Source organism: Schistocerca nitens, chromosome 1 (assembly GCF_023898315.1).
Source record: "Schistocerca nitens isolate TAMUIC-IGC-003100 chromosome 1, iqSchNite1.1, whole genome shotgun sequence".
Classification (NCBI taxonomy): domain Eukaryota; kingdom Metazoa; phylum Arthropoda; class Insecta; order Orthoptera; family Acrididae; genus Schistocerca; species Schistocerca nitens.
The window spans coordinates 245,546,922-245,574,269 of NC_064614.1; the positions used below are offsets into that span (position 1 = coordinate 245,546,922).

A 27,348-nucleotide genomic window follows, 5' to 3' on the forward strand; every position below is an offset into this window, starting at 1 on the left:
TTCATTAATTTTATTTCTCAGTCCTCAAATATTTTGATGCAATAAATATAGCTGACATTTCAGATTGACTGAGTTAAAATTGGGTAGAGTTGAAATTTCTGCTGATTGTTGAAAATTCTTAACCAACAGCTGTTTATGCTGATGTAATAAGCTAGAATTATGTTTTTTGGTTTCTTTCTCACGTTTTGATTGTAATTTTTGTAAATTAAACAACAAACAATGTAGAGTTTCAATGCCTATTACTGTGAGGATATATAAAGGACAGATTTTTAGTCATGAGACAGTCAGTCCACGGCCGATTTTCAGAGGGGAATTAAGTACTGTTTCAAGTAAATACAGTGCCTCAATTTACCAGTGGAATAAGTGTAACACAAATAGGCTGTGTGTTAGATCAAATAATGACAATTTCTGTTCAATATATTTGAGAAATTGTGTCACACATACCTTATTATTCTGCAAGAACTGTGAACTGTGTGGTTAGATTTGTACTGTTCATAGATGTTCAGTGCAAACTATTGTAGCAGTATGCTGATGGTGCCTGCAACCTATTGATGAGGCTTATCAACATTTACCAATAGTGAATTGGCCATATAATTGTGTAATATTGGTAGTTTGTGAACAGTGAAAGTAAAGAACTGTGAAATGCAATTGTGGAACTGTCGGCTACATCATTTTCAGTAGTCAGTGTTGAACTTCGAACCCCCATTTTTCAGCCAGTATAATAATGCAGTACATTGACACCAAGAACTATCAATGAAGAAATAAAGCAGGCAAACGTCACATTTGGTGCCCTTTTGGGTGAGGGCTATTGTATTTGGACATAATAAATAAGGACTTGCGAACTCAGAACAGTGAACAGTGCAGTTTGAATGGAGTGACTGAATTTAAAGTACGTGTGGCACCAGTATTATTGAGAACAGTAAACAGACTAATTGACAGTGAAAAGTAATTATAGTATTCCAAAAATTTGATAGCGCATGAACAAGTAATGCAATAGGAAGCATCAACAACACAGCTTAACAACGGAAGATCATTGTTCAAGGTTATAGAGGCAGCCAGTACAAATGTTGGACGCAGCAGCCAATCTGGAATCTAGATTGTCGGAGCAGCCACTAAGGAGGACAGCCACAGCAACCAACTGGAAATCAAGCTCACTGGGGCAGTCATTATGAAGAGAAGCCGCAGCAGCCAATCAGCGTGCCAGCTGGACTCAACCCACCTGATGCAAACAAGTGTGTTTTGGATGAGTGGGAGTAATTGCAGCAGCAGCAGGAGACAAGTGAATAAAAATAAGGTAATTCATAACAAAACCCATTTTTTATTAAGTGATACATAATGAGTGGCCTTAACGGACAAGATAATGTGATGGGGGAGAATGGAAAACAGGGGAGTGATGTGACTGATAACAAACTGTAGAGGTTAAGTTTTTAAATGAACAGAAAGGCTTAATGGGGACTGATTCAGTATACAATAGTGGTTATAAATCAGACATGAATGTAACTTTGAATGATGAGGATGAAAGTCATATTGTAGGTGAGATGATAAAAGCATCATTGACCTTGTGTGGTGATATGAGAAAAATGGATGAAAATCATTAAGGCTAAGGAGAAAGAATCTAGTAGCAAAAGTTAGCAAAGGCAAACGTTTGTGGCAGATGGAAAATTGGAAGTGATGTTAAGGCAAATTATGAGTAGTTTGAGTAGTATGAGTATGAAAGAAGTAATTATTAGTGTGGAAAATAGTATGTAAATGATGTTAGTAGTATGAAAAAGACATTAGTAGGGTGGAAAAATCTGTAATCTTACAGAATTAAGTAAGAAAGTAGAGGTGGTAGTGAAAGATTGTGATGAAAAGATAAGAAAGTAGTACAGGATACTAATGAGCAATTAACATTAATGGGCAGTAAATATATAGAAGAGAGAAAGAAACTTTGTGATGACTATAATAGTAGGGTAGAGGCTTCCAAGAAGCAGTGTAAAGACGAAGTCAAAGCAAACGAGGAAATTTTGTGGTGAAAACAGGGTTAAACTTGACAACCAAATCAATCAGACTAAAAATAATTTAGAAGCCGAGATAGAAACCAAGTGTGCAGTAGTGGTAGAGGAAAAACTGGTAAAAGCAAATAAAAATGTAGGTTCAAAATTGGCTGAACTTGAGAAAGAGGTGGAAGAGGTACAAAGTATAAAACATAGAGTGTGTAGTGCCCCAAACAGTCCTTGATTTGTTACTTGTAAGAAATATAATAATTTTGGACCATATGGGGAAGTGCATCCACTGGATTTCAATAGTGAATTTAATCATTTGTCTGAAACGTGGACTGACAAAGAAAAAATGTCATTTGTGAGAGGTTTTTTGAAAGGGGATGCTTATGGATGGGCAGCTCAGGTAGCTGATAGTTGTAATTCGTGGCACAGCCTTAAGAAAGCAGTTTTAGATGAATACTGCTCCAAAGAGAAGCAGCAGAGAATTTTGAGTGAATACTGGGGAGGAGAGAGATTTGACTCTAGGATGTGTACTGTGAAAGGTTTCTGGCAGTTTTGGATAAGAAAACTGAAATACTTGGACAAAGAAATAGGTGGTGAATCAATAATTATGGGTTTAGAAACTACGTTGCCTCAGAAAGTTAGAGAATTGCTTGTACCTGTCTATAGGGGTAATATTAGTGATTTTTTTAATTATGTTGATAAAGTGGAGAGGGTGAAGCCCTCAGTGGGAGACTGTAGGAGAAATTTTGCTGATAACAATTAATCACGGAGAGAGTTTCAGGTAAATAGGATGAACAGAACTAATTCTACTACACATTCAAGGAATGGTTGGGTGGAAGATAGCCAGAATGGACACAGAAATGGTAGGAGAAATTCAAGGAACAGAAATGGAGGACAAGGTGGTAATTGTGGATCCAACCATTTAAACTAGATAATGTTCCAGTTTTGGCTTGCACTAGAGCAGGTAGTGATGAACAGCCACATGTATATAAATGTGCTGTAATCACTGGTAAGGGTAATGTAAATGATAGTAGTAAGATGAGTGTAAATTCTAATTCTTGTGAGATGTTGAATGATGGTGTGTGTAGCTATGTTTATCCTATAAAAAGAGAGGAGGAAGTCGATACACTACAATTAAGTGGTGAAATGGAGTGTGTTACCGTCACTCAGGATGTCAAAAGTGTCAAAATGGATGATAATTTTTTAAGAGAACATAAGGAATTCAGGTGTATTGCTTTGCGCTCTAATGCTGGAAACAAGGATCAATTAGAAGGAGATTTCACTCTGCAGTGGAGTGTGCGCTGATATGAAACTTCCTGGCAGATTAAAACTGTGTGCCGGGCCGAGACTCAAACTCGGGACCTTGCCCTTTCACAGGCAAGTGCTCTACCAACTGAGTTACCCAAGCACGACTCACGCCCCGTCCTCACAGCTTTACTTCTGCCAGTACCTCGTCTCCTACCTTCCAAACTTTGCAGAAGCTCTCCTGCGAACCTTGCAGAACTAGCACTCCTGAAAGAAAGGATTAGATTAATACTAGTTCCATGGATCATGAATACGATATTTCATAATGATGTGGAACGAGTCAAATTTTCCAATACATGAGATAATTAAGTTAATTTAATAACATAATTAAGTTAATATAACAACTTTTTTATTTTTTTGTTTTTTTTTTAATTTTTTTTCCTTAATTTATATCTAAAAATTCCTCTATGGAGTAGAAGGAGTTGTCATTCAGAAATTCTTTTAATTTCTTCTTAAATATTTGTTGGTTATCTGTCAGACTTTTGATACTATTTGGTAAGTGACCGAAGACTTTAGTGGCAGTATAATTCACCCCTTTCTGTGGCAAAGTTAGATTTAATCTTGAATAGTGAAGATCATCCTTTCTCCTAGTATTGTAGTTATGCATACTGCTATAACTTTTGAATTGGGTTTGGTTGTTAATAACAAATTTCATAAGAGAGTATATATACTGAGAAGCTACTGTGAATATCCCTAGATCCTTAAATAAATGTCTGCAGGATAATCTTGGGTGGACTCCAGCTATTATTTTGATTACACGCTTTTGTGCAACAATACTTTATTCCTCAGTCATGAATATACAAGTGATTACTATACAAGTATAGTAATAACATCCAAAAACCAAGAACTAAGTGATGTAATTGTAAATGATGTTTTTCACAAAATTATTCAGTGGTTCTCAGCAAACGGACTCTCTTTAAATTTTGATAAAACACAGAATATACAGTTCCGTACAGTAAATGGCACAACTCCAATAATAAATATAGACTTTGAACAGAAGTCTGTAGCTAAGGTAGAATTTTCAAAAATTTTAGGTGTGTCCATTGATGAGAGGTTAAACTGGATGCAACACATTGATGGTCTGCTGAAACGTCTGAGTTCAGCTACGTATGCTATTAGGGTTATTGCAAATTTTGGTGATAAGAATCTCAGTAAATTAGCTTACTATGCCTACTTTCATTCACTGCTTTCGTATGGCATCATATTCTGGGGTAATTCATCATTGAGTAGAAAAGTATTCATTGCTCAAAAACGTGTAATCAGAATAATTGCTGAAGCCCACCCATGGTCATCCTGCAGACATCTATTTAAGGATCTAGGGATCCTCACAGTAACCTCACAGTATATATATTCACTTATGAAATTTGTTGTTAATAATCCAGCCCAGTTCAAAAGTAATAGCAGTGTGCATAGCTATAACACTAGGAGAAAGGATGATCTTCACTATGCAGGGTTAAATATGACTTTGGCACAGAAAGGGGTAAATTATGCTGCCACAAAAGTCTTTGGTCACCTACCAAACAGCATCAAAAGCCTGACAGATAGCCAACTAACATTTAAAAATAAGTTAAAAGAATTTCTAGATGACAACTCCTTCTACTCATTGGCTGAATTTTTAGATATAAATTAAGAGGGGCAAAAAAAAAAATTGTGTCATGCAATATTTTGTGTAGTGTAATATCTCGTACAGACATCTTTTATTAACCGACACGTTCCACATCATTACGAAGTGTCGTATTCATGTTCTATGGAACAAGTATTAATCTAATCTAATCTAATCTAATCCCCAAAATATGATGTCATATGCAAGCAATGATTGAAAATAGGCATAGTAAGCTAATTTACTAACTGTTTATCACCAAAATTTGCAATGACCCTTATTGCATAAGAAGCTGAACTCAAACGTTTCAGCAGATCATCAATTTGTTTCTTCCAATTTAATCTCTCATCAATGGACACACCTAAAATTTTGAATATTCTACCTTAGCTATATGCTTCTGATTAATGGCGTCATACCATTTACTGTATGGAACTGTATGTACTGTGTCTTACCAAAATTCAGTGAGAGTCCATTTACAAGGAACCACTTAGTAATTTTCTGAAAGACATTATTGACAATTTCATCTGTTAATTCTTATTTGTCAAGTGTGATTACTATACTTGTATCATCAGCAAAGAGAAGTAACTTTGCCTCTTCATGAATATAGAATGGCAAGTCATTAATATATATACTAAGAACAACAAAGGACCCAAGACCGATCCTTGTGGAACCCCATTCTTGATAGTTCCCCAGTTTGAGGAATGTGCTGATCTCTGCATATTATGAGAACTGCTTATTTCAACTTTCTGCACTCTTCCAGTTAGGTACGAATTAAATCATTTGTGCACTGTCCCACTGATGCCACAATACTTGAACTTGTCTAGCAGAATTTCATGATTTATACAATCAAAAGCCTTTGAGAGATCACAAAAAATCCCAGTGGGTGGTGTTTGGTTATTCAGATCATTCAAAATTTGATTGGTGAAAGCATATATGGCATTTTCTGTTGAAAAACCTTTCTGGAAACCAAACTGACATTTTGTAGTACGTCATTTTTACAGATATGTAAAGCTACTCTTGAATACATTACTTTCTCAAAAATTTTGGATAAAGCTGTTAGAAGGGAGATTGGATGGTAATTGTTGACAACAGATCTATCCCCCTTTTTATGCAAAGGTATAACAATAGCATATTTCAGTCTATCAGGGAAAATGCCCTGTTCCAGAGAGCTATTACACAGGTGGCTGAGAATCTTACTTATCTGTTGAGAACAAGCTTTTAGTATTTTGCTGGAAATGCCATCAATTCCATATGAGTTTTTGCTTTTAAGCAAGTTTATTATTTTCCTAATTTCAGAGGGAGAAGTGGGTGAGATTTCAATTGTATCCAATTGCATAGGTGTGGCCTCTTTCATTAACAGCCTAGCATCTTCTAATGAACACCTGGATCCTACTATATCCACAACATTTAGAAAATGATTATTAAAAATATGTTCAACTTCTGACTTTTTGTTTGTAAAGTTTTCATTCAATTTGATGGTTATACTGTCTTCCTGTGATCTTGGTTGACCTGTTTCTCTTTTAATAATATTCCAAATTGTTTTAATTTTATTATCAGAGTTGCTGATTTCAGATGTGATACACATACTTCTGGACTTTTTAATACCTTTTCTTAATATAGCACAGTAGTTTTTATAATGTTTGATAGTTTCTGGGTACTACTCTTTCTTGCTGTCAGATACATTTCTCTTTTCCGGTTACAAGATATTTTTGTACCCTTAGTAAACCATGGTTTGTTACATGGTTTCTTACGAGTATATTTAACTATTTTCATGGGGAAGCAGTTTTCAAATGCATTTACAAAAATGTCATGAAATAAATTATATTTTAAATTGGCATCATGTTCACGGTACACCTCATCCCAGTCTAACTGCTGTAGGCTTTTCCCTGAAATTTGCAATTGTTAAATTGTTGACTGAATGTACTACTTTGGAGGACTGTTTAGTACTGCTGAATGGAGCTATGTCATATATTGTAACTAGCTGTGCACCATGATCAGAAAGACCATTCTCAACAGGCTGAGCATTTATCTGGTTAAACTTATCTTGGCCTATAAAGAAGTTATCTATCAGTGAGCTGCTATCGTTTACCACCCGAGTAGGAAAATCAATAACGGGTGTCAAATTGAAAGAACCGAATAATACTTCAAGGTCATTTTTCCTATTACCCTCGTGCAGAGAATCTACGTTGAAGTCCCCACAAATAATAATTTGCTTCCCCCTGTCTGACAGATAGCACAAGGAGTCCAAATTTTTCAGAAATAGATGAAAATTTCCCGATAGGGACCTATATACAGTCACAATTATAAATGTGCCTTTATTTAATTTAAGCTCACAGGCACATGCTTCTATATGTTTCTCTACACAAAACTTTTTTGTTTCTATACTTTTTGCACAATTATAACTTTTGACATATATGGCAACTCCTCCTTTCTCCATATTTTCTCTAATTACATGTGCAGAGAGCTTATATCCACTTACATTTACCTTATCCATATCAGTAACAATGTGATGCTCCGACAGGCATAGTATATCTATTTCATCCTCAGCTTCTAAATCTTCTAAACAAACCAGAAGCTCATCTATTTTATTCTTTAAACTCCCAATATTTTGATGAAATATACTTACATTATTTTTAATTATACTTTTATGAGAACCTTTCCTTATTCTAACATTTGCAGTACTCTCCTGTCTGAGTTTCTCATTGTGCTTAGGCCTAATTCCTATACCAGTCACACAGATACATCATTCTTCATGAGAGGATGTGCTGTTAACCTGTAGCACACAATTAAGTGATAACAGTTTGTGGTGCAACATAACTCACAGAAGCTTTTTCTGCTCTTGATCACAGAAATCATCTCTGGTAGAATTTTTTTTTCCAAGCATTTAGAAACATATTGTATGAGGAGTAGTCATTTTTCCTCATGCAGTTCCACCAAAGATTTTCCCATACATTAGAAGCAGTCAGTTTTCATTGACCAGTTTTAACTTTGTTACTCTAGAATCTGAATGGAATCTGTTGGTTCTACATTACTGAAAGTATCTTTTGTATTTACATTTCTTCTGAGCTAGATTTTGGAGTGTTTGCTTTCCTTTTTAAGTACTAGTGTATCCTGTCCATTTTTTATCTGTGACATCATAAGTACTGTCTTGATCAGGCCATATTTGCGTTACAACCAGTGCTGTTTTTTCTGGGGGAACGCTGGGGGATGCATACCCCTAAACTTTTTTATTGACAAAATAATTTTTTTACGATGTTGAGAACTTGGAAGAGTGCCAAAGATTTATTTCACAGACGTAAATTTGTTATTTCATTTTTTCATGTTTGTAAATGCAATACGAATGAAACCAGTGCAGTTTGTGGTGGGAAAAGCAATGTCATTGACTGTTTCAAGCATTTCAAAGCTGCGGCAGCTGTTCTCGACAACTGAATCACTGACAGTCAGTTCAACAAGCATGTAGTGCCCTCGCCCACTAATAGTGGGCGATGGTAGTGCTAAACGGATATGTGTACGTCCAAATGCTGAGCTACCGATAGATGTCTCTATGGTCTCGCTACATGATGATGTTGATGATGTCATGGTTAAAAGCTGGTGGGTGGTATCCCATGACACAGTTATAAGTAATTTTCACTGCTTTACATCAAATGTCATAGTGCCTTCAAACTTTTTTTTTTTAGAAAAAAAGCACTGATTACAACAGTATGAAGTACACACAAGGTATATGTGTGCATGTGTGTGTTTGTGTGATGGAATGATCAGTATTGTACTCATTTTGTATACACAGTATCTTATGTGGGAGGCTGGAAGTATAAAACAAGTGATATTTTTAGTGAAAAATTATCATGACAATGGTGTTGTAATTGTCTCAGAATGTGGCTTTTTATAAGTGTATAACACGAATTAAACTTTCAGTACACTTTTCATTTATTGTTGGACCTAATAAATACTTATTTTCAAAGTAAATATAGTGAAATTTGATTCTTCCTCTCATATTAATACAATATGCTGGGCTATGAGTAGAATTTAGAACTTTTTGTAAGCAAAGCAGTTATCAGTTGGGTTTGAGATAAGGTCTGGCACATAATTTTAATATACCAGAATTTTAATTAAATAAGACACTGTGAGAAAACTGAAGGTCATTGTTGAATTAAACAATGTTTGTCAAATGTATTGTACCTTGAACTTCGTTCAGGTGAAAAATCTTACCAGTAATCCTGTTTCAAGTTGTTCAAGTACAGTTTCCTCCAGAACAGTGGATGAAGTGAGCTGCTCTGAATCAGTTTCATCTTTTCCAGCACTGTCATTTGTGTCAATTTTTTCATCTGTGATACTGTAAGTAATGTCCTGATCAGGCCATATTTCCATTATAACAGCATGTAGTACACACAAGGCACTGGTAGATACTGTTTGGATATGAATCCACCTACAGATAAAAGAAAAAAATTATGAAGTGTTCTTTCTGAGAACATATTTGAGTAACCCTGCACATGTAAGTGATACCTCCGATCTTATAGTTCAAGTTAATTATGAACACAATTACAAAAAGTATAGCAACTTGATTCATTATGGGAGAAAGCAGCATCTACAAATACAATTGGTGAGTATTACATGTAGTCACACATTTCTGCTCCTGCAATGTATCACTCAATTATTACTATATTGAAATTCTTTTTGTTTTTAACATCAGCTTCCATGAAGCCAACTGTTTTCACACTGCTGAAATTCTAAGGATATCCAAATGTAACATTGGGATGATATCTGATGATGCACTAAGAATATACAAAATCAAACAATGGAAAATCTAGGATGAAATAATAACAAATTTATGGAAAGGGTATTTGCTACTCACCTTATAGCAGAGATGCTGAGTCACAGATAAGAACAACAAAAAGACGGTGAAACAAACCTTTTGCCAAATAGGCCTTCATCAGAATAGACAACACACACACACACACACACACACACACACACACACACACACACACACACACATACAACTGACCAGTCTCTGGCTGCCGAGGTCAGACTGAGAGCAGCAAAGCATGAGTGGGTGGTGGGAATATGGAAGAAGCTGGAGTGAGGAGAAGGAGAGTTAGCAAGACAGAAGTGGGGGACGGTTATGTGCTACTTGTGGGAGCATACAGGGATGAGGTGGGGAGAGGGTAGGGCAGGCAGATGCATCTGCAATGGTAGATGGAGGGCAAGGAAAGCGGAAAAGCATAGAAGGAAAAAGACTGAGGATGTGTTAGTGGAATAGTGGGCTGTGTAGTACTGGAATGGGGACATGAAAGGGAAAAGGTGGGTAAGGACAATGACTTACAAAGATTGAGGCCAGGAGGGTTATTACAGGAATGCAGAGAATGAGAGTTCCCATCTGCGCAGTTCAGAAAAGCTAGTGTTGGTGGGAAGGCTCCAGATGGTGCAGACTGTGAAGCAGCCAATGAAAGGAGAACATTGTGTTGGGCAGCATGCTCAACAACTGAGTGGTCCAGCTATCTCTTGTCCATAGTTTGTCAATGGCCATTCCTGTGGACAGACAGCTTGTTGGTTGTCATGCCCACAAGGAATGCAGCACAGTGGTTGCAGCTTAGCTTTCAGATCATAAGACTGTCTCACGGGTGGCACTGCCTTTAATGTGATAGGTGATGCCTATGACTGGACTGGAATAGGTGGTGGCGGGAGGGTGTATTGGACAGGTCTTGCATCTAGGTCTATTACAGGGATATGAGTCATGAGGTAAGGTGTTGGGAGTTGGTGTTGTGTTGGGATGGACAAGGATATTGTGTAGGTTTGGTGGTTGGTAGAATACCACTGTGGTAGACGTGGAAAGGATAGTGGGTAGGACATTCCTCATTTATGGGTGTGACAAGATGTAGTTGAAAACCTGGCAGAGAATGTGATTCAGTTACTCGAGTCCTAGGTGGTACTGAGGCATGAAGGATATGTTCCTCTGTGGCTGGATGGTGAAACTTTGGGAGGTGGTGTGTGACTGGAGAGGTAAGGCAGGGGAACTCTGCTTCTGTGCAAGATTGGGAGTGTAATTATAGCCTGTGAAGCCTTGGGTGAGACCCTTGGTGTAATTGGAGAGAGACTGCTCATCACTACAGGTGTGACAGCTGTGAGTGGTTAGACTGTATGGAAGGCACTTCTTGATATGGAATGGATGGCAGCTGTCAAAGTGAAAGTATTGCTGGTGGTTAGTAGGTTTGATGTGGACATAGGTACTGACACAGTCATCTTTGAGGTGGAGGTCAACATTGAGGAAGGTGGCTTGTTGGGTTAAGGAGGACCACGTGAAAGAATGGGGGAGAAGCTGTTGAGGTTGTGGAGGAATGTGGATAGGGTGTTCTGACCCTAGATCCACATAACAAAGTTGTCGTCAATGAATTTCAACTAGGTGAGAGGTTTGGAATTCTGGGTGGTTACAAAGAACTGCTCTAGATGGTCCAAGAGTAGGTTGGCATTCAGGTGCCCTTAGTTGTGTAATCCAGGAGAAGAAGAGCTCATCATCCACTAAACACTTAATTTACGAAGAAATGGCATTAAAAATCTTAACAGCCACTGAAATTGACCCTGTTCTGTAGCATACTGAGGTTTGTATCCACACAGTGGAAGTCTTCATTCCTTTTAGTATTACAATTATGCTGTATACTATTAGGTTTAAAAATGGATCTTTTACTCGTATGGAAAACATGAGAGGGAATATAAATTGTGCAGTCGATGTTAAAATTTCAAATTCCTTGAAAACATTTCTGCATGATTCCTACAGCAGACTCCTCTTGTGATTCTTATGCTCCTTTCTGTGCCTATAGCACTTTTCTAGCCAATGGCTCACTCTTGTCATAGTGAACATTAAGTCTCAGCTTAAGAAATTCCTTTTACAAAACCCTTTCTAAACATTACAAGAATATGATAGTTAAATGGAGAATAAGAAAAAGTTCTAGAATAACAATGTAAATGCAATTCATTTAAATCATATCACATGTTAATCAATGACATATCATAAAAATTTATTGATGTGTTTTGTATCGAGAAATGCAATCTTTACTGCTTCTGTATGTATATAATGAATAATTTGATGTTGAATAAAGTGTTTTTGTTGTTTTTTCAGGATAGTTTACATCTATTTTCAAGAGTCCTCCAGTTAAGTTCCTTCAGTATCTCTGTGACACTCTCCCATGGATTAAACAAACCTGTGGCCATTCATGCTGCCCTTGTCTGTATACGTTCAATATCCCCTAGCAGTCCTGTCTGTTACAGGTCACACATATTTGAGCAGTACTCTAGTGATCCATAAGCAATCTCCTTTGTCAATTGATTACATTTCCCCAGTAGTCTACCAATAAAATGAAGTCTACCACCTCTTTTACCCACGACTGAACCTACTTGATCATTCCATTTCATATCCCTACAAAGTTTTGCACCCAGATATTTGTATGAGTTGACGGATTCCAACACTGACTCACTGATATCATAGTCATACGACACTATGTTCTTTTGTTTTGTGAACTGCACAGTTTTACATTTCTGAACATTTAGAGCAAGTTGCCAATCTCTGCACCACATTGAAATCTTATCAGGATTGGACTGAATGTATAACTGCATCATCTGCAAAAAGTATTGTTTGCAAGATCATTAATACACAATATGAACAGCAAGGGTCCCCAACACACTTCCCTCAGGCACATCTGAAGTTACTTCCACATCTGACAATGACTCTCAATCCAAGATAACATGCTGTGTCCTCCCTACCAAAAAGTCCTCATCCCAGTGATGAATTTCACTTGATACCCCTTATGATGATACTTTTCACAATAAGCTTAGGTATGGTACTGTGTCAAATGCTTTTCAGAAATCAAGAAAAACTGCAGCTACCTCGTTGCCTTGATCCAAAGCTTTCTGTATGTCATGTGAGAAAAGTGTCACTTGGGTTTCACATGATTGATTTTTTTGAAATCCATGCTGGTTGGGATTGAGGAGGTCATTCTGTTCAAGGTACTTCTCTATGTCTGATCTCAGAATATGTTCTAAGATTCTACAACAAATCAAATTCAAGGATATTGGATGGTACTTTTGTGGATCACTTCTTCTACCCTTCTTGTAGATGGATTTGACCTGTGCCTTTTTCCAAGAACTGGAGATATGTTTTTGTTCGAGAAATCTATGATAGATTATAATTAAAAGAGGGGATAACTCGGCTACAAATTTAGTATAGAATCTGACAGGAATTCCATCGAAGCCTGGAGCTTTGTTCAGTTTTAACAATTTCTGCTGTTCCTCAAAACTGCTGACGCTGATACTTATTTCATTCATTTTTTCAGTGGTATGAGGATTAAACTGCAGCAATTCTCATGGGTTTCCCTTTGTAAATAAGCATTTGAAAATTGGGTGAAGTATTTCAGCTTTTGCTTTGCTATCCTAAGTTTTGGTTCCTGTCTCATTCATTAGGAACTTGACACTAATTTTGGTGCCACTAAATGGCTTTTGTATGACCATAATTTATTTGGGTTCTGTGAAAGATCACGTGACAATATTCTGCTACAGCAGTCACTGAAGGCATCATGCATTCCTCTCTTGACAGCCAAACGTGTTTCATTCAGTGTCTCTCTAGCAACAGCACTACACTTTGTTTTACACCTATTATGCATCACATTAATAGAGTTGGAAATATAGAAGTAAGCCTTATACTCACTCTTTAACACAGTAATTTTATAGTTTTTAACTATGTCTACAGCAGGTACTGACAGAGGTTAATCCTGAAATACTACAGTTATGATACTGCCAAACTCAGCAGTTAGTGAGCGACAGCCATTACCAAATACTTTGTGTTCTCCACTTTGCTTTGTATTTTATATTCCTTCATCATGTTTGTCCTTTCTTATTTTGCAATGAGTACAGTGACTAATTCTAGTCCACTGTGGGGTTGCAGTATGGCTTCCATAACACAAAAAGGAAGCTCTGATGCTCCTGAATGTATGTCAGTTCTGCTGTCATTGTCTGATTAAATATGGGAAACATCTCCACCAGCTAACCAAGTTTAGTCATTTGTAGCTGCCTTAATAAAACAGAAATGACAATGAGTTGCTCTTCTGGGCAGCCAGTATACAATATGAATAATAATATACTCTTAATGCAACTATCGACCAGTTATAATGAATCAGAAACAGTTCACTGTAGTAAATACATTCATATTTATCACAAACTTGAAAAGCAATAAATGTTCAGAAGCTGCAAAGAAGTCTTTCTTGGTGACTGTATTATTTTAACATTCACTTCTGAAAAGTATTTACATCATAACCAAAACCAATGACTTTGTATATGAGAAGTAAATGGTCTTGCGAATTAAATACAGAACTACAACAAGCTTATTTTCAATAGCAAACATTACTTTCTCTTTTAGTTCCACTGTGTGGTACCTTTTGAACAGGAACCAACATTTTATATCCTTTTAATCTGTCCACTCACATGTGCATAGCCATACTACTGCTGTCTCTTCTTTGCTTAGTACTGTCTTGCCACATACAGTTGCTTCCCTTTTCTCTAAACATCTCTTAAATTTCTTATAAAAAGCATCTATATTTCCTCTGGTCATGCCTGGTTCTACATCCTTGCATTTGTTCTCTAGCCATACCTGATTTTATAATTTTGCACTTTTTTTCACTCTCAGTTTTTTAGACATCTGTGCTACTTCTCACCTACTTCATCTGCTGAATTTTTAAATTTTCTAGTTTTGTCAATTAAAGTCTGTAGTTCCAGTTTTATCCATAGATTTCTTCTATGCCTTGTCTTTTTACCCATATGATATTTAGCTGTCTTCACTATTTCATTTCTCAAAGCTACTCATTCATCTCCTGTTGAATTCCTTCCCCCTGTTTCCCCTGTTCAGGAATACATTGTGAAAGCCTAGTGGCATATTTCTCTCGACCAAGTCAAAAATCTATGGTTACCAAAATATAAATTTCTAAAGGTCATTTGATGGTCTATAATGGCCCATGCATCAAAATTTTGGAGCTCCTTCATTAAATAATCAGTGGAAGCATGGCTGGCTAAAGTCTTTATCAACTGGGACAGTAGTTTCCAGGTGGACACTATGCCCACATGCTGTGAAATTTAGATGTTAGGAGAGAGGTATGTGCACAAGTGAAACCACGAGGGAAGATTGTGAGCTGCAGTGAGCTGCAGTCAGTCAGTATGAGACTTGCCCTTGAAAGGTAACCTTCCTGGTTTGAGTCCCAGTCTAGAACGAAATCATAATAGTTTTTAAAAAAGCACATAATTTGTTGGTGTGTGGATGAATAAACAATGAACTAATGAACCAACCTCATGTTCTAAAATGGCTTGATTGTACACAACATACTTAAGAAATTACATAATGACAGAAGTGTGTCATCATGTTTAACAATGTACAGCTTTTGATAATAGAACTTAAAATACTGAATATAAACATAAAATAATCAAAACAAAATAAAAATTTTATAATGCAGTAATGACGTGACATGTAATTGTTATTAGATGAAAAAAAGACCTAAGAATGAGGACAAATTCTAAGAATACAAGTGAACCAGCTGTATACAAGTCATAGAAAATTCTTTAGATCTACTTGCATTCCAACTGTAACATACTTCTAGTTATAGTAGCCATGGTTAAGGCATTTTCAGTAGAAAATAAAACTACATCATCATTTTCTTTTTCACAAGTGAAGAAAAAAAACATCATCCTAGAAATGAGAACAGATATCTCTATCCACCTGAACCTATTAATTTGGATTATTTCAACTGTGTTCTTAGTGTAACAAGAGTTGTCATTGAGCAGACTTAACATGACTTACTCTATACTAACCGTAGTGCTAATGCAACCATAGCAGCAAACTGAGCTCTAACTGCCTTCGCACCCATTGCGGCAACAGCTGCAAGAAGTTCTAAGCATAATGCAATACTGCTTGGCTGCTTTCCATCAGACATTTGATTCAAAAGATCCTGAATATCCAACTGCAAGCTACAAAATTAAAAAAAAAAAAAAACATTGTGGAAAAATGAACTAGGATCCTCTGTGAGTAATGCTATAAAATACTTAAAAATAATTTATAATGTGACATTCCTGCAGTAAGAATTTGGTAAATGTAAAGAGAACATTAGTGCAAAGTAGGCTTTTTTACATAATATTGATATAGTTCCAAGGAAGACTAATATTGATTGGAAAAGCCGTGTAACATTTATCAAACAAAACTGAAAAATAAGACTTTTAATTTTATGAGTCCTCCTAAGTGTCTAATTAAATTATACATCAAAACAGGAAAGGCAACTGCTCACATATGGCTGACTGATTTGTGTGTGTGTGTGTGTGTGTGTGTGTGTGTGTGTGTGTGTGTGTGTGTGTGTGTGAGTGTGTGTGTGTGTATGTTTGGGGGGGGAGGGTGGGGGAGGGGAGAAAAAGGAGGGACACGGGAGAGGGAGAGAGGGTAGTAAAACCAGTAAACAAAAAACATACAGGAACTGTCATAAATTTAAGAACATACATTCATAAATTTTGCCTCGAACAGCATATGGAAGCATGTGGAAGACAAGTAGAATTTCATACAAAGTCCATCATAATATTAAGTGTATAATGACCACCTGCAGGTAACTTTAAACTAGAATGAGATTTTCACTCTGCAGCAGACTGTGTGCTGACACGAAACTTCCTGGCACATCAAAACTGTGAGCCGGACCGAAACTCGACCTCGGGACCTTTGCTTTTTGTGGGCAAGTGCTCTACCAACTGAGCTACCCAAGTACGACTCACGACCCGTCCTCACAGCTTTTAATTCCGCCAGTACCTCGTCTCCTACCTTCCAAAGGCAAAGGTCTCGAGTTCAAGTCTCGGTCCACCACACAGTTATGATCTGCCACGAAGTTTCAACTTTAAACTGTTCATAAACCACCTTGAAGCTGCACTGGCCCATTTAACAACCAAAAACAAAGAAATAGTGGTTGCTGCTCACTTCAATATAGATTTCCATAAAGACTCTCCTAATAAGAACTTATTTGAGTTAGTAACACTACCATACAACTTAATTCCCACTGTAAAGTTCCCAACTAGGGTAGCCAATTGCTCACAAACAGCCATTGATAATATCTTTATAGAAAAGTCCAATGCACAAAATTATATTACAAAATCAACAGTCAATGGCCACTCACAACATGACATGTGGTTCCTTCTGTTAAAAGTTAATATTGAACAGGATATAAGATCTGTTAAATTTGAACTCAGGAGGGTAATAAATAAGCAAAAATTTATTATTTTAGTACACTCCTCTGAGACATTCACTGGACTGATGTTTACAGTGCTCATGGCATGAATGAAAAATATAACACTTTTGCTTACCTTATTCGAACCCTTTTGCTTACATTATTCCAACACTGTTTTCCCCCAAAACTTACCAAGGTTAGAGCAAAGTCTTCAAAGAAGCCATGGATTACTCAAGGAATAGGGGTATATTGTAAAACAAAAAGAAAACTTTATCTGTCAATCTGAAACAGTTCCAATGTTGATGCTATAGCACATTACAAGAAATACTGAAAAATATTAAAGACTGTAATATGGACATCAAAGCAAATATATTACAAGGAAAAGATAGTCATATCAGATAACAAAATAAAGACTATATGGGATATAGTGAAGGAGAAGACCAGTAGAACCAGACATGAATAGGGGCAAATAGCATTCAGAGTAAATCATACATTGGTGACAGATGTGTATAGCATTGCAGAACTTTTTAACAAACATTTTATAACTGTTACTGAAAAGATTGGGTTGTCAGGTTCTGAAGATGCTGCCATGGGATACCTCAGACCAGACATTGCAAGTAACTTCCATAATATGAATTTGACCCTCACTACCCCAGCAGAAGTAATGTCCATCATAAAATCTTTAAAATCAAAAACATCTAGTGGGTATGATGAAATATCAACAAAGTCAATTAAAAAATGTGATTCTGAGTTAAGTAACATATTAAACTATCTGTGTAATCAGTCGTTTATCAGTGGAATATTTCCTGAATGGTTTTAATATGCTGAAGTTAAGCCACTGTTTAAGAAGGGAGATAAAGAAATAGCATCAAATTTTTGTCCAATTTCACTTTTGCCAGCATTCTCAAAAATTGTAGAAAAGGTAATGTGCATAGAAAGATTGGCTAATAAAATATATGTGGACATTAATCCCTGCTCCTAGCCAATTCTTTGTCACTAAACTTTGAAAAAACACACTACATGCAGTTCAGAACTTGTAAGGGGTGTCCCATGAGTATATGCCTAACATATGATGACAAGCAGATAGAAGAAGTGGACAGCGTTAAATTCTTGGGATTACAGCTTTATAATAAATTCACAATGTAACTTACCAAACGAAAGTGTTGGTATGTTGATAGAGACACTAACAAACACAAACACACACACAGAATTCAAGCTTTCGCAACCCACGGTTACTTCTTCAGGAAAGAGGGAAGGAGAGGGAAAGACGAAAGGATGTGGGTTTTAAGGGAGAGGGTAAGGAGTCATTCCAATCCCGGGAGCAGAAGGAATTACCTTAGGGGGAAAAAAGTACAGGTATACACTCGCACACACACACACACACACACATATCCATCCGGGAAAAAAAAAAAAAAAAAAATCCATTTTCAACACTACCATTGCTATAAAATCCACTGTTTCTAGTTCACAAACAGTTCCTTTCACCTATTAAACAACCATTTCGGCTAGTTCTAATAACTTTCGCTTTATTTCCATTCTCTGTTTTTCACACATCATTGATAATTTTTAGCCGCTTCCCACAGGTTTTAACGTCATTATTTCTTTGTCAGACAATTGTTAGCCTCATTTTCATAATCTGCCACCACAAAACCACTCCTTTTAATACATTTACACGCATTTTTTTCGAAATTTTCCCGAATTTCTCCACCCTTTAACGTGTTTTGGCGGCAACACAACCACCTAACCTTTGTGCACATCGTTGTCTACCAACCCAAGTTCACCACAGGATCAACATAGCCCAGCTTTAACCAACACTTTTTCGCCTTTTTTCACACCAGATCTCCAGTTACTTTCTAGTTCACCTTTATCTCCCCCCATATATTTTCATTTTCATTTCAGCCTCATGTTACACTTTCCACCTTCTAATACCATGTCACCCTCATAACACCCCCACAATGACCCCATTAAGTATTATTTACATTCCCTCCACAAACATGCCTTCCCCCTAGCCAGATTATGCTCCCATATTTTATTTTCTCGGGCTCATCTGACATTTGGCACTACCCCCAAAGGCCTCACACTTGAAGTTCCCATCTCTGGCTGCAACCCTTCTTTCCATCAGTCCCTATACCAGTTCCAAACTGAACAATCCATTTTCTGGTAAACCTTCTGGGATGTAAGGTCATGGTCCATGAAACTCTTCAGCTCCTAACGTTTCGTCCAGAGCTGCGCTGGACATCTTGCGGGGTGTTTCTCCTCCGGTGAGTCTTGCCGACTGACGGGTCAGACGTCTGAGAGCGACTTATTGAATTTTGTGTGTATGTTTGTGTTTATTTGTGTGTCTATCGACCCAATATATAAAATAAATAAATAAAATAAAATATTAATTATTGTATATTTATGATAGTGATTGGTTGTAATTAATATTTGCTTAACTGGAACGTGGACGTTTAATTATTTGGTATCAGACGCTCGACAATGGCTTTTCCGTAAATGCAATGTTATTCGTAGTTGACCATGAAATGTGATTCAAATAATCGGACTTTGTATTTAAATCGTTTCCAAAGACTGCTGCGGTAGGTGCGGACTCAAAACTAAATCTCAATATTAGAATAATTTGCCAGCCATGTCAATACGTCGTACAGAGGTGACTGTCTACGATATATAAGTCACTCTCAGACGTCCGACCCGTCAGTCGGCAAGACTCACCAGAGGAGAAACACCCCTCAAGATGTCCAGTGCAGCTCTGGACGAAACGTTCGGAGCTGAAGAGTTTCATGGACCACGACATTACATTGCGGAAGATTTACCAGAAGATGTGTCCCTCCTATGGACAATCCATTGCCCTCACCCACCTAATCCTTCACCTACACATCAACTCAGCCAATGAACACACCCGTCAACTCCTATCCTTAATAAAAGTCCTCAATCTTTCCTCTCCCACATCCACATCTCCCGGCTGTTCAGAGCATCCGCCTATAGGCCAACCGTAAATTAGAACAGCATGCCACCCTCCACCTCAAAAAACTATCCAATCTCCTGGTTTCCCACCTCCGGAAAGGCAACTCACTCACCCTTCACAACCTTTCCAGCAAACCTCAACCTCCTCTCATTGCACACAAACCCAGTCCCTCCCATCTACTCAATCTCCCACTTCCAGCTCCACTCCCTCCAAAACCTCAAAATTCCAATCAACACAATCTGGAACCACAACACCCTAATTCAGTAGTTAACCTTTCCTCCAAACCTCTCTCCCAATCCGAAACCTCTGCCCTATCCAAAGGCCTCACCTTCAGCCCCACTCCCAGATTCAACCAAACAGCCCTCGTTAAAGATTTACTGTCCTACACTCGTACTCTCTGCTGGAAATATCACTTTGCCACGAAGAAAAATGATCCTAATCCTACTCCTAATGATCCAACTCCCCAAGACACTATCCAAATTGAACCCTGCCTGGAACAGTTCCGTCCTCCGTCACAGCAGGACCCACCTCCTCTTCCTCAAAATCACCCTCTCCAAACCTTCCAGGAATTTCTGACTTCCAGCCTTGCCTCTCAATCCTTCTTAAAAAACCTTAATCCTACTACCAACATCACCACTGCTGAAGCACAGGCTATTTGTGATCTGAAGGCTGACAGATCCATCATCATTCATCCGGTGGACAAGGGTTCCACGACCGTAGTACTTGATCGTCAGGAGTATGTGGCTGAGGGACTGCGTCAGCTTTCAGACAACACCACATACAATGTTTGCCAAGGTAATCCCATTCCTGATGTCCAGGCTTCAAGGAATCTTCAGAACCTTAGGACCCCTACAAAACCTTTCACCTGACTCCACCAACCTCCTGACCCCACCGACACCCCGCACCCCTACCTTCTACCTTCTTCCTAAAATTCACAAACCCAATCATCCCGGCCGCCCCATTGCAGCTGGTTACCAAGCCCCCACAGAACGTATCTCCGCCTACGTAGATCAACACCTTCAACCCATTACATGCAGTCTCCCATCCTTCATCAAAGACACCAACCACTTTCTCGAACGCCTGGAATCCTTACCCAATCTGTTACCCCCGGAAACCATCCTTGTAACCATTAATGCCACTTACTTATACACAAATAATACACACATCAAGGGCCTCGCTGCGATGGAGCACTTCCTTTCACGCCGATCACCTGCCACCATACCTAAAACCTCTTTTCTCATTACCTCAAATCCTGCCCTGAAATGAGATCCATCCTTCATGAAATCCTCCCCACTCCACCAAGAGTGTCTTTCGGCCGTCCACCTAACCTTCGTAACCTCTTAGTTCATCCCAATGAAATCCCCAAACCACCTTCCCTACCCCTCTGGCTCCTACCCTTGTAACCGCCCCCAGTGTAAAACCTGTCCCATGCACCCTCCCACCACCACCTACTCCAGTCCTGTAACCCGGAAGGTGTGTTCACTTTTGAAGGCCAAACATACCAACAATTAAAGGGAACAGCCATGGGTACCAGGATAGCCCCCTCATACGCCAACCTATTCATGGGTCACTTAGAGGAAGCCTTCTTGGTTACCCACGCCTGCCAACACAAAGTTTGGTACAGATTTATTAATGACATCTTCATGATCTGGACTCACAGTGAAGAACAACTCCAGAATTTCCTCTCCAACCTCAACTCCTTTGGTTCCATCAGATTCACCTGGTCCTACTCCAAATCTCATGCCACTTTCCTTGACGTAGACCTCCATCTTTCCAATGGCCAGCTTCAAACGTCCGTCCACATCAAACCCACCAACAAGCAACAGTACCTCCATTATGACAGCTGCCGCCCATTCCACATCAAATGGTCCCTTCCCTACAGCCTAGGTCTTCGTGGCAAACAAATCTGCTCCAGTCCGGAATCCCTGAACCATTACACCAACAACCTGATAACAGCTTTCGCAGGTGGAAGTACAGAGGCAAAGATGCTGTTGAATGACAAGTGATGTACAAGGGGCGGCAACTTGAAATTAGCAGAGATTGAGGTCTCGTAGGTTACCCACGTGCGCATGCATGTGATTGTGAGTCGTCCTTTTGTGAATGTATGCATGTTTCTACATTGGAAGAAGAACTACGTCCAAAAGTTAAATACTTTAGCATTAATTTTCAATATGCCTATCTGCAATTCAGTGCCTCCCCTATATATGTGTAGTAATCTACTCTTTCCATAATGTTGTTATTCCATCCTGGACTTTCCAGTGTTTGAAAGTTAGTTATGAAGTAGCTGAAGGCTTAATGTTAGGTAGAAGGTCTCTGAGACAACAAAAAGAGCAGTAAGATGATTAAGAGACATTTGCAGTGTGGTAAATAAAAGAAAATGGTACGCGCTTTAGAGATATGAGAATGAAATCCAGAAATAACACAAGAAATTTTCAGCACAAAACAGCCAAGTTCACAACTATCAGGGTGTCCATTTTTCCTGTTTTTCCTAGTACAGTCCCATCCTTTTTTCCTAAAATGTCCAGCTGGCCCAAAAGTTTTTTTGGGAATGCTCAAATGTCCTGCTATTTTGTAATTCCACTTCGCTAAGTTACACTCCTGGAAACTGAAATAAGAACACCGTGAATTCATTGTCCCAGGAAGGGGAAACTTTATTGACACATTCCTGGGGTCAGATACATCACATGATCACACTGACAGAACCACAGGCACATAGACACAGGCAACAGAGCATGCACAATGTCGGCACTAGTACAGTGTATATCCACCTTTCGCAGCAATGCAGGCTGCTATTCTCCCATGGAGACGATCGTAGAGATGCTGGATGTAGTCCTGTGGAACGGCTTGCCATGCCATTTCCACCTGGCGCCTCAGTTGGACCAGCGTTCGTGCTGGACGTGCAGACCGCGTGAGACGACGCTTCATCCAGTCCCAAACATGCTCAATGGGGGACAGATCCGGAGATCTTGCTGGCCAGGGTAGTTGACTTACACCTTCTAGAGCACGTTGGGTGGCACGGGATACATGCGGACGTGCATTGTCCTGTTGGAACAGCAAGTTCCCTTGCCGGTCTAGGAATGGTAGAACGATGGGTTCGATGACGGTTTGGATGTACCGTGCACTATTCAGTGTCCCCTCGACGATCGCCAGTGGTGTACGGCCAGTGTAGGAGATCGCTCCCCACACCATGATGCCGGGTGTTGGCCCTGTGTGCCTCGGTCGTATGCAGTCCTGATTGTGGCGCTCACCTGCACGGCGCCAAACACGCATACGACCATCATTGGCACCAAGGCAGAAGCGACTCTCATCGCTGAAGACGACACGTCTCCATTCGTCCCTCCATTCACGCCTGTCGCGACACCACTGGAGGCGGGCTGCACGATGTTGGGGCGTGAGCGGAAGATGGCCTAACGGTGTGCGGGACCGTAGCCCAGCTTCATGGAGACGGTTGCGAATGGTCCTCGCCGATACCCCAGGAGCAACAGTGTCCCTAATTTGCTGGGAAGTGGCGGTGCGGTCCCCTACGGCACTGCGTAGGATCCTACGGTCTTGGCGTGCATCCGTGCGTCGCTGCGGTCCGGTCCCAGGTCGACGGGCACATGCACCTTCCGCCGACCACTGGCGACAACATCGATGTACTGTGGAGACCTCACGCCCCACGTGTTGAGCAATTCGGCGGTACGTCCACCCGGCCTCCCGCATGCCCACTATACGCCCTCGCTCAAAGTCCGTCAACTGCACATACGGTTCACGTCCACGCTGTCGCGGTATGCTACCAGTGTTAAAGACTGCAATGGAGCTCCGTATGCCACGGCAAACTGGCTGACACTGACGGCGGCGGTGCACAAATGCTGCGCAGTTAGCGCCATTTGACGGCCAACACCGCGGTTCCTGGTGTGTCCGCTGTGCCGTGCGTGTGATCATTGCTTGTACAGCCCTCTCACAGTGTCCGGAGCAAGTACGGTGGGTCTGACACACCGGTGTCAATGTGTTCTTTTTTCCATTTCCAGGAGTGTAGTTTGTGCTTCCTGAAGTTTTATTTGCCATTTACTGCACAATGTGGAAATGGAAAGTGCTATTAATGTGCAGTTTTCTCCGAATGGACTAGTAGTCAGGGGCTTGTATTGTTAGTCAATAAACAGACTGTAATAACACTTTGAATTTTTTTTTTTTTTTTTTTTTTTTTTTTTTTTTTTGCAAAGATAGATTATTTTTAAAAATGGAACAATGCCTATTTACATTAACAAACTAAAAGTAGGGTAGATTAGAGTGTCAGTGGTGTTTGTTGCAGGAATCTAGAGCGAGTCATTTATGAAATTTTATACTGTGCACTGTTTCCACACTGACACTTGCTCGTAACATTCAACCTGTGTGTTTGCTAGGTTTGATGTTGTTACGTTTGCTTACAGTGTGCTTGTAAATTCCTTGAGTGTATTGCAACTTGCTAGTCAGTGTGTGACAACCCAAGCAATAGGTCATGAGTGGACTATAGGATTTACCAATGCAGAGAAAGCTGACATGCTAATTGTGTATGGAGAGTGTAGAAAGAAAGCAGTTCATTCTTGTGTGGTCTGTGTGGCAAGATACCCCAATAAACATCAACAGCTTGGCAATTATTTATCAATGTCTTTAAGGATTGGATTGTTTGGGGGAGGAACCCAGACAGCGAGGTCATTGGTCTCATCGGATTACGGAAGGACAGGGAAGGAAGCCGGCCATGCCCTTTCAAAGGAACCATCCCAGCATTTGCCTGGAGCGATTTAGGGAAATCACAGAAAACCTAAATCAGGATGGCCGGAAGCGAGATTGAACCATCGTCCTCCCAAATGCGAGTCCAGTGTGCTAGCCACTGCGCCACCTCGCTCGGTATCAATGTCTTTAACTAGTTATATGAAAGTGGTAGTGTAACATCTAGATAATGTAATAGAAGAAAACAAGTGAAGATAGATGACACATAAATTAATGTTCTTGTTGCTGTTGCAGTTTATCTGCACGTTAGCTCCCACACAATTACACGAGGAAGTGGCATGAGTCAAGCAAGTTTCCTACACATTCTCCATCAACATAGGTTCCGTCCCTATCACATCTCTCTCCTTCAAGAGCTGCATGGAAACAATTATGAGAATCAAGTTGAATTCTTTACATGGGCATTATGACAGGATACTCCAGATGGATCATATATCTTGTTTAGTGATGAAGCCACATTTACCAACAATGGCCTGGTAAACCACCAAACTGCACTATTGGTCTGTTGACAGTCCCCATTGGCTTCATGAGATGGGCCATCATCACCCACGGAGTGTAAACATGTGGTGCAGGAGAGTGAACCAGCACCTCATAGGCCTGTTATTCATAGGTGGAACACTGAATGCATGTAAGTATCACCACCTCCTAACAGACCACTTTCCACGACTGCCAGAAGAGGTTCCTCTGTACACTATGAGGAACCTGCGGTACCAACATGATGGCTGTCCAACGCATAGTGTATGAAGTACTACAACATGTTGTGACAAAGCGAGCTGGCATATTTTTACTTCCTCTCTTGTTTTGCCATCTGCTTCCATAAAATTCAATTTTTTTCATTTCGGCCGTCAGTTTTAAAGAATATACAACCAGATCTAATTTTTGCTTAATTTTATGTATGTAACTGATTTTCTAATTTATTTTGACTATTCATAGTTAGTAAATTTCACTATAGGGTGAAATCAGTAAATGTTTCGTAACATAAATTCTATTGTTGACTTGTAAACAAATACAAATTCTGTACTAATTATAAGCATTTGGAGGAACAACTAATAGTATTCTTAAAGGATAGTAAAAGAAACTGTTAAAAAGAAGGAAGTTTCTGATGTATTAAGTTAATTTAGTGAGTTAGTTTTTAATAGTAATTTCTGTAAATTAAACATGAAACAATGTGTAGTTTCAGTGCGTATTATTGTGATGATATATAAGGGCTTGATTTTTGGTCCTGAGACAGTCAGTCCATAGTCGAATTTCAGATAAGAAACCTGTAATGGTTAGATTAACAACAATGCATCAAGTTAACTGTGAAATAAGTGTAACACAATTAGGCCATGTGTTAAAACAATGACAGTGTCTATTCCATACATACCTTTTTATTCTTCAAGAACTGTGAAATGTGTGGTTAGGCTTTTACTGCTCGTAGATGTTCAACAGTAAACTATTGTAGCAGTATGTGGATGTTTGCCTGCTAACTACTAATGAGGCTTATTGAAAGTTAAACAATAGTGCACTGGCCATATAACTTTGTAGTATTGGGGGGTTGTGAACAGTGAAAGTATAGAATTGTGAAACAAAAATGTGCATGTGTCGGCTACATCATTTAAAGTAGTCAGTGTTGATCTTCCACCCCCCACCCCCCCACCCCACCCCCATTTTTCAGCCAGTGTAGCAACGCAGTACATGGACATCGAGTACAATCAACGAAGAAATAAAGCATGTGAACTCCACAATGTCTTCATGAATTGTTTCCAAATTGTTTGCACAGGATGCAGAGGACGTGTACCCTGGCCAGCCCATTCCCTGGATTTCACAGCCGTAGACTTTTTTCTGTGGTGAGAGCTGAAAGATGCTGTCTACAATGACATACACAACTACACTCAATGATATGAAATGATGTACTACTGCATCCTGCCCAAACATCTCTGCCAAAATGCTATCACATAAGGAGTAGTTGTCGTCCCATACTAGGCTGGAAGTGTGAATTGTCCCTACTACTGGTCCCTTTGAACACAACCTGTAATGGTCAGTTGTCTTGTTAATGGTCAGAATTCACATAGCTATATATGCACTTATCTTGTTCTTTAGTGTGTGCTACCACAGGTATTGTACAAGTCTCGGGAAATTTTTAAAATAAGATACATTTGTAAAAAGTCTGCTTGTGTCTGTGTATGTGTGGATGGATATGCGTACGTGTGCGAGTGTGTACCTGTCCTTTTTTTCCCCCTAAGGTAAGTCTTTCCGCTCCTGGGATTGGAATGACTCCTTACCCTCTCCCTTAAAACCCACATCCTTTCATCTTTCCCTCTCCTTCCCTCTTTCCTGATGAAGCAACCGTTTGTTGCGAAAGCTTGAATTTTGTGTGTATGTTTGTGTTTGTTTGTGTGTCTATCGACCTGCCAGCACTTTTGTTTGGTAAGTCACATCATCTTTGTTTTTTGAATATGTTGTTTGTTTTTTGTAGAGACCTCAGTTTTAAAAAAAAAACTTCATCACATCAGAATGGTTATAAAAAGCAAATAGGTAGAT

The 27,348-nt window shown here is 39.1% G+C and overlaps 1 protein-coding gene across 1 annotated transcript in view; it reads right to left on the bottom strand.

Annotated features, from left to right (window-relative positions):
* The window catches only part of LOC126240001 (uncharacterized), a 103,892-nt gene that overhangs the window by 14,630 nt on the left and 61,914 nt on the right, over positions 1-27,348 (bottom strand). The window contains exons 5-6 of the mRNA XM_049947901.1: positions 15,730-15,885; positions 9,097-9,313 (exon numbers count right to left, since the gene is read on the bottom strand). Coding sequence (XP_049803858.1) covers positions 9,097-9,313; positions 15,730-15,885 — 373 coding nt within the window. The remainder of the gene's footprint in view (positions 1-9,096; positions 9,314-15,729; positions 15,886-27,348) is intronic.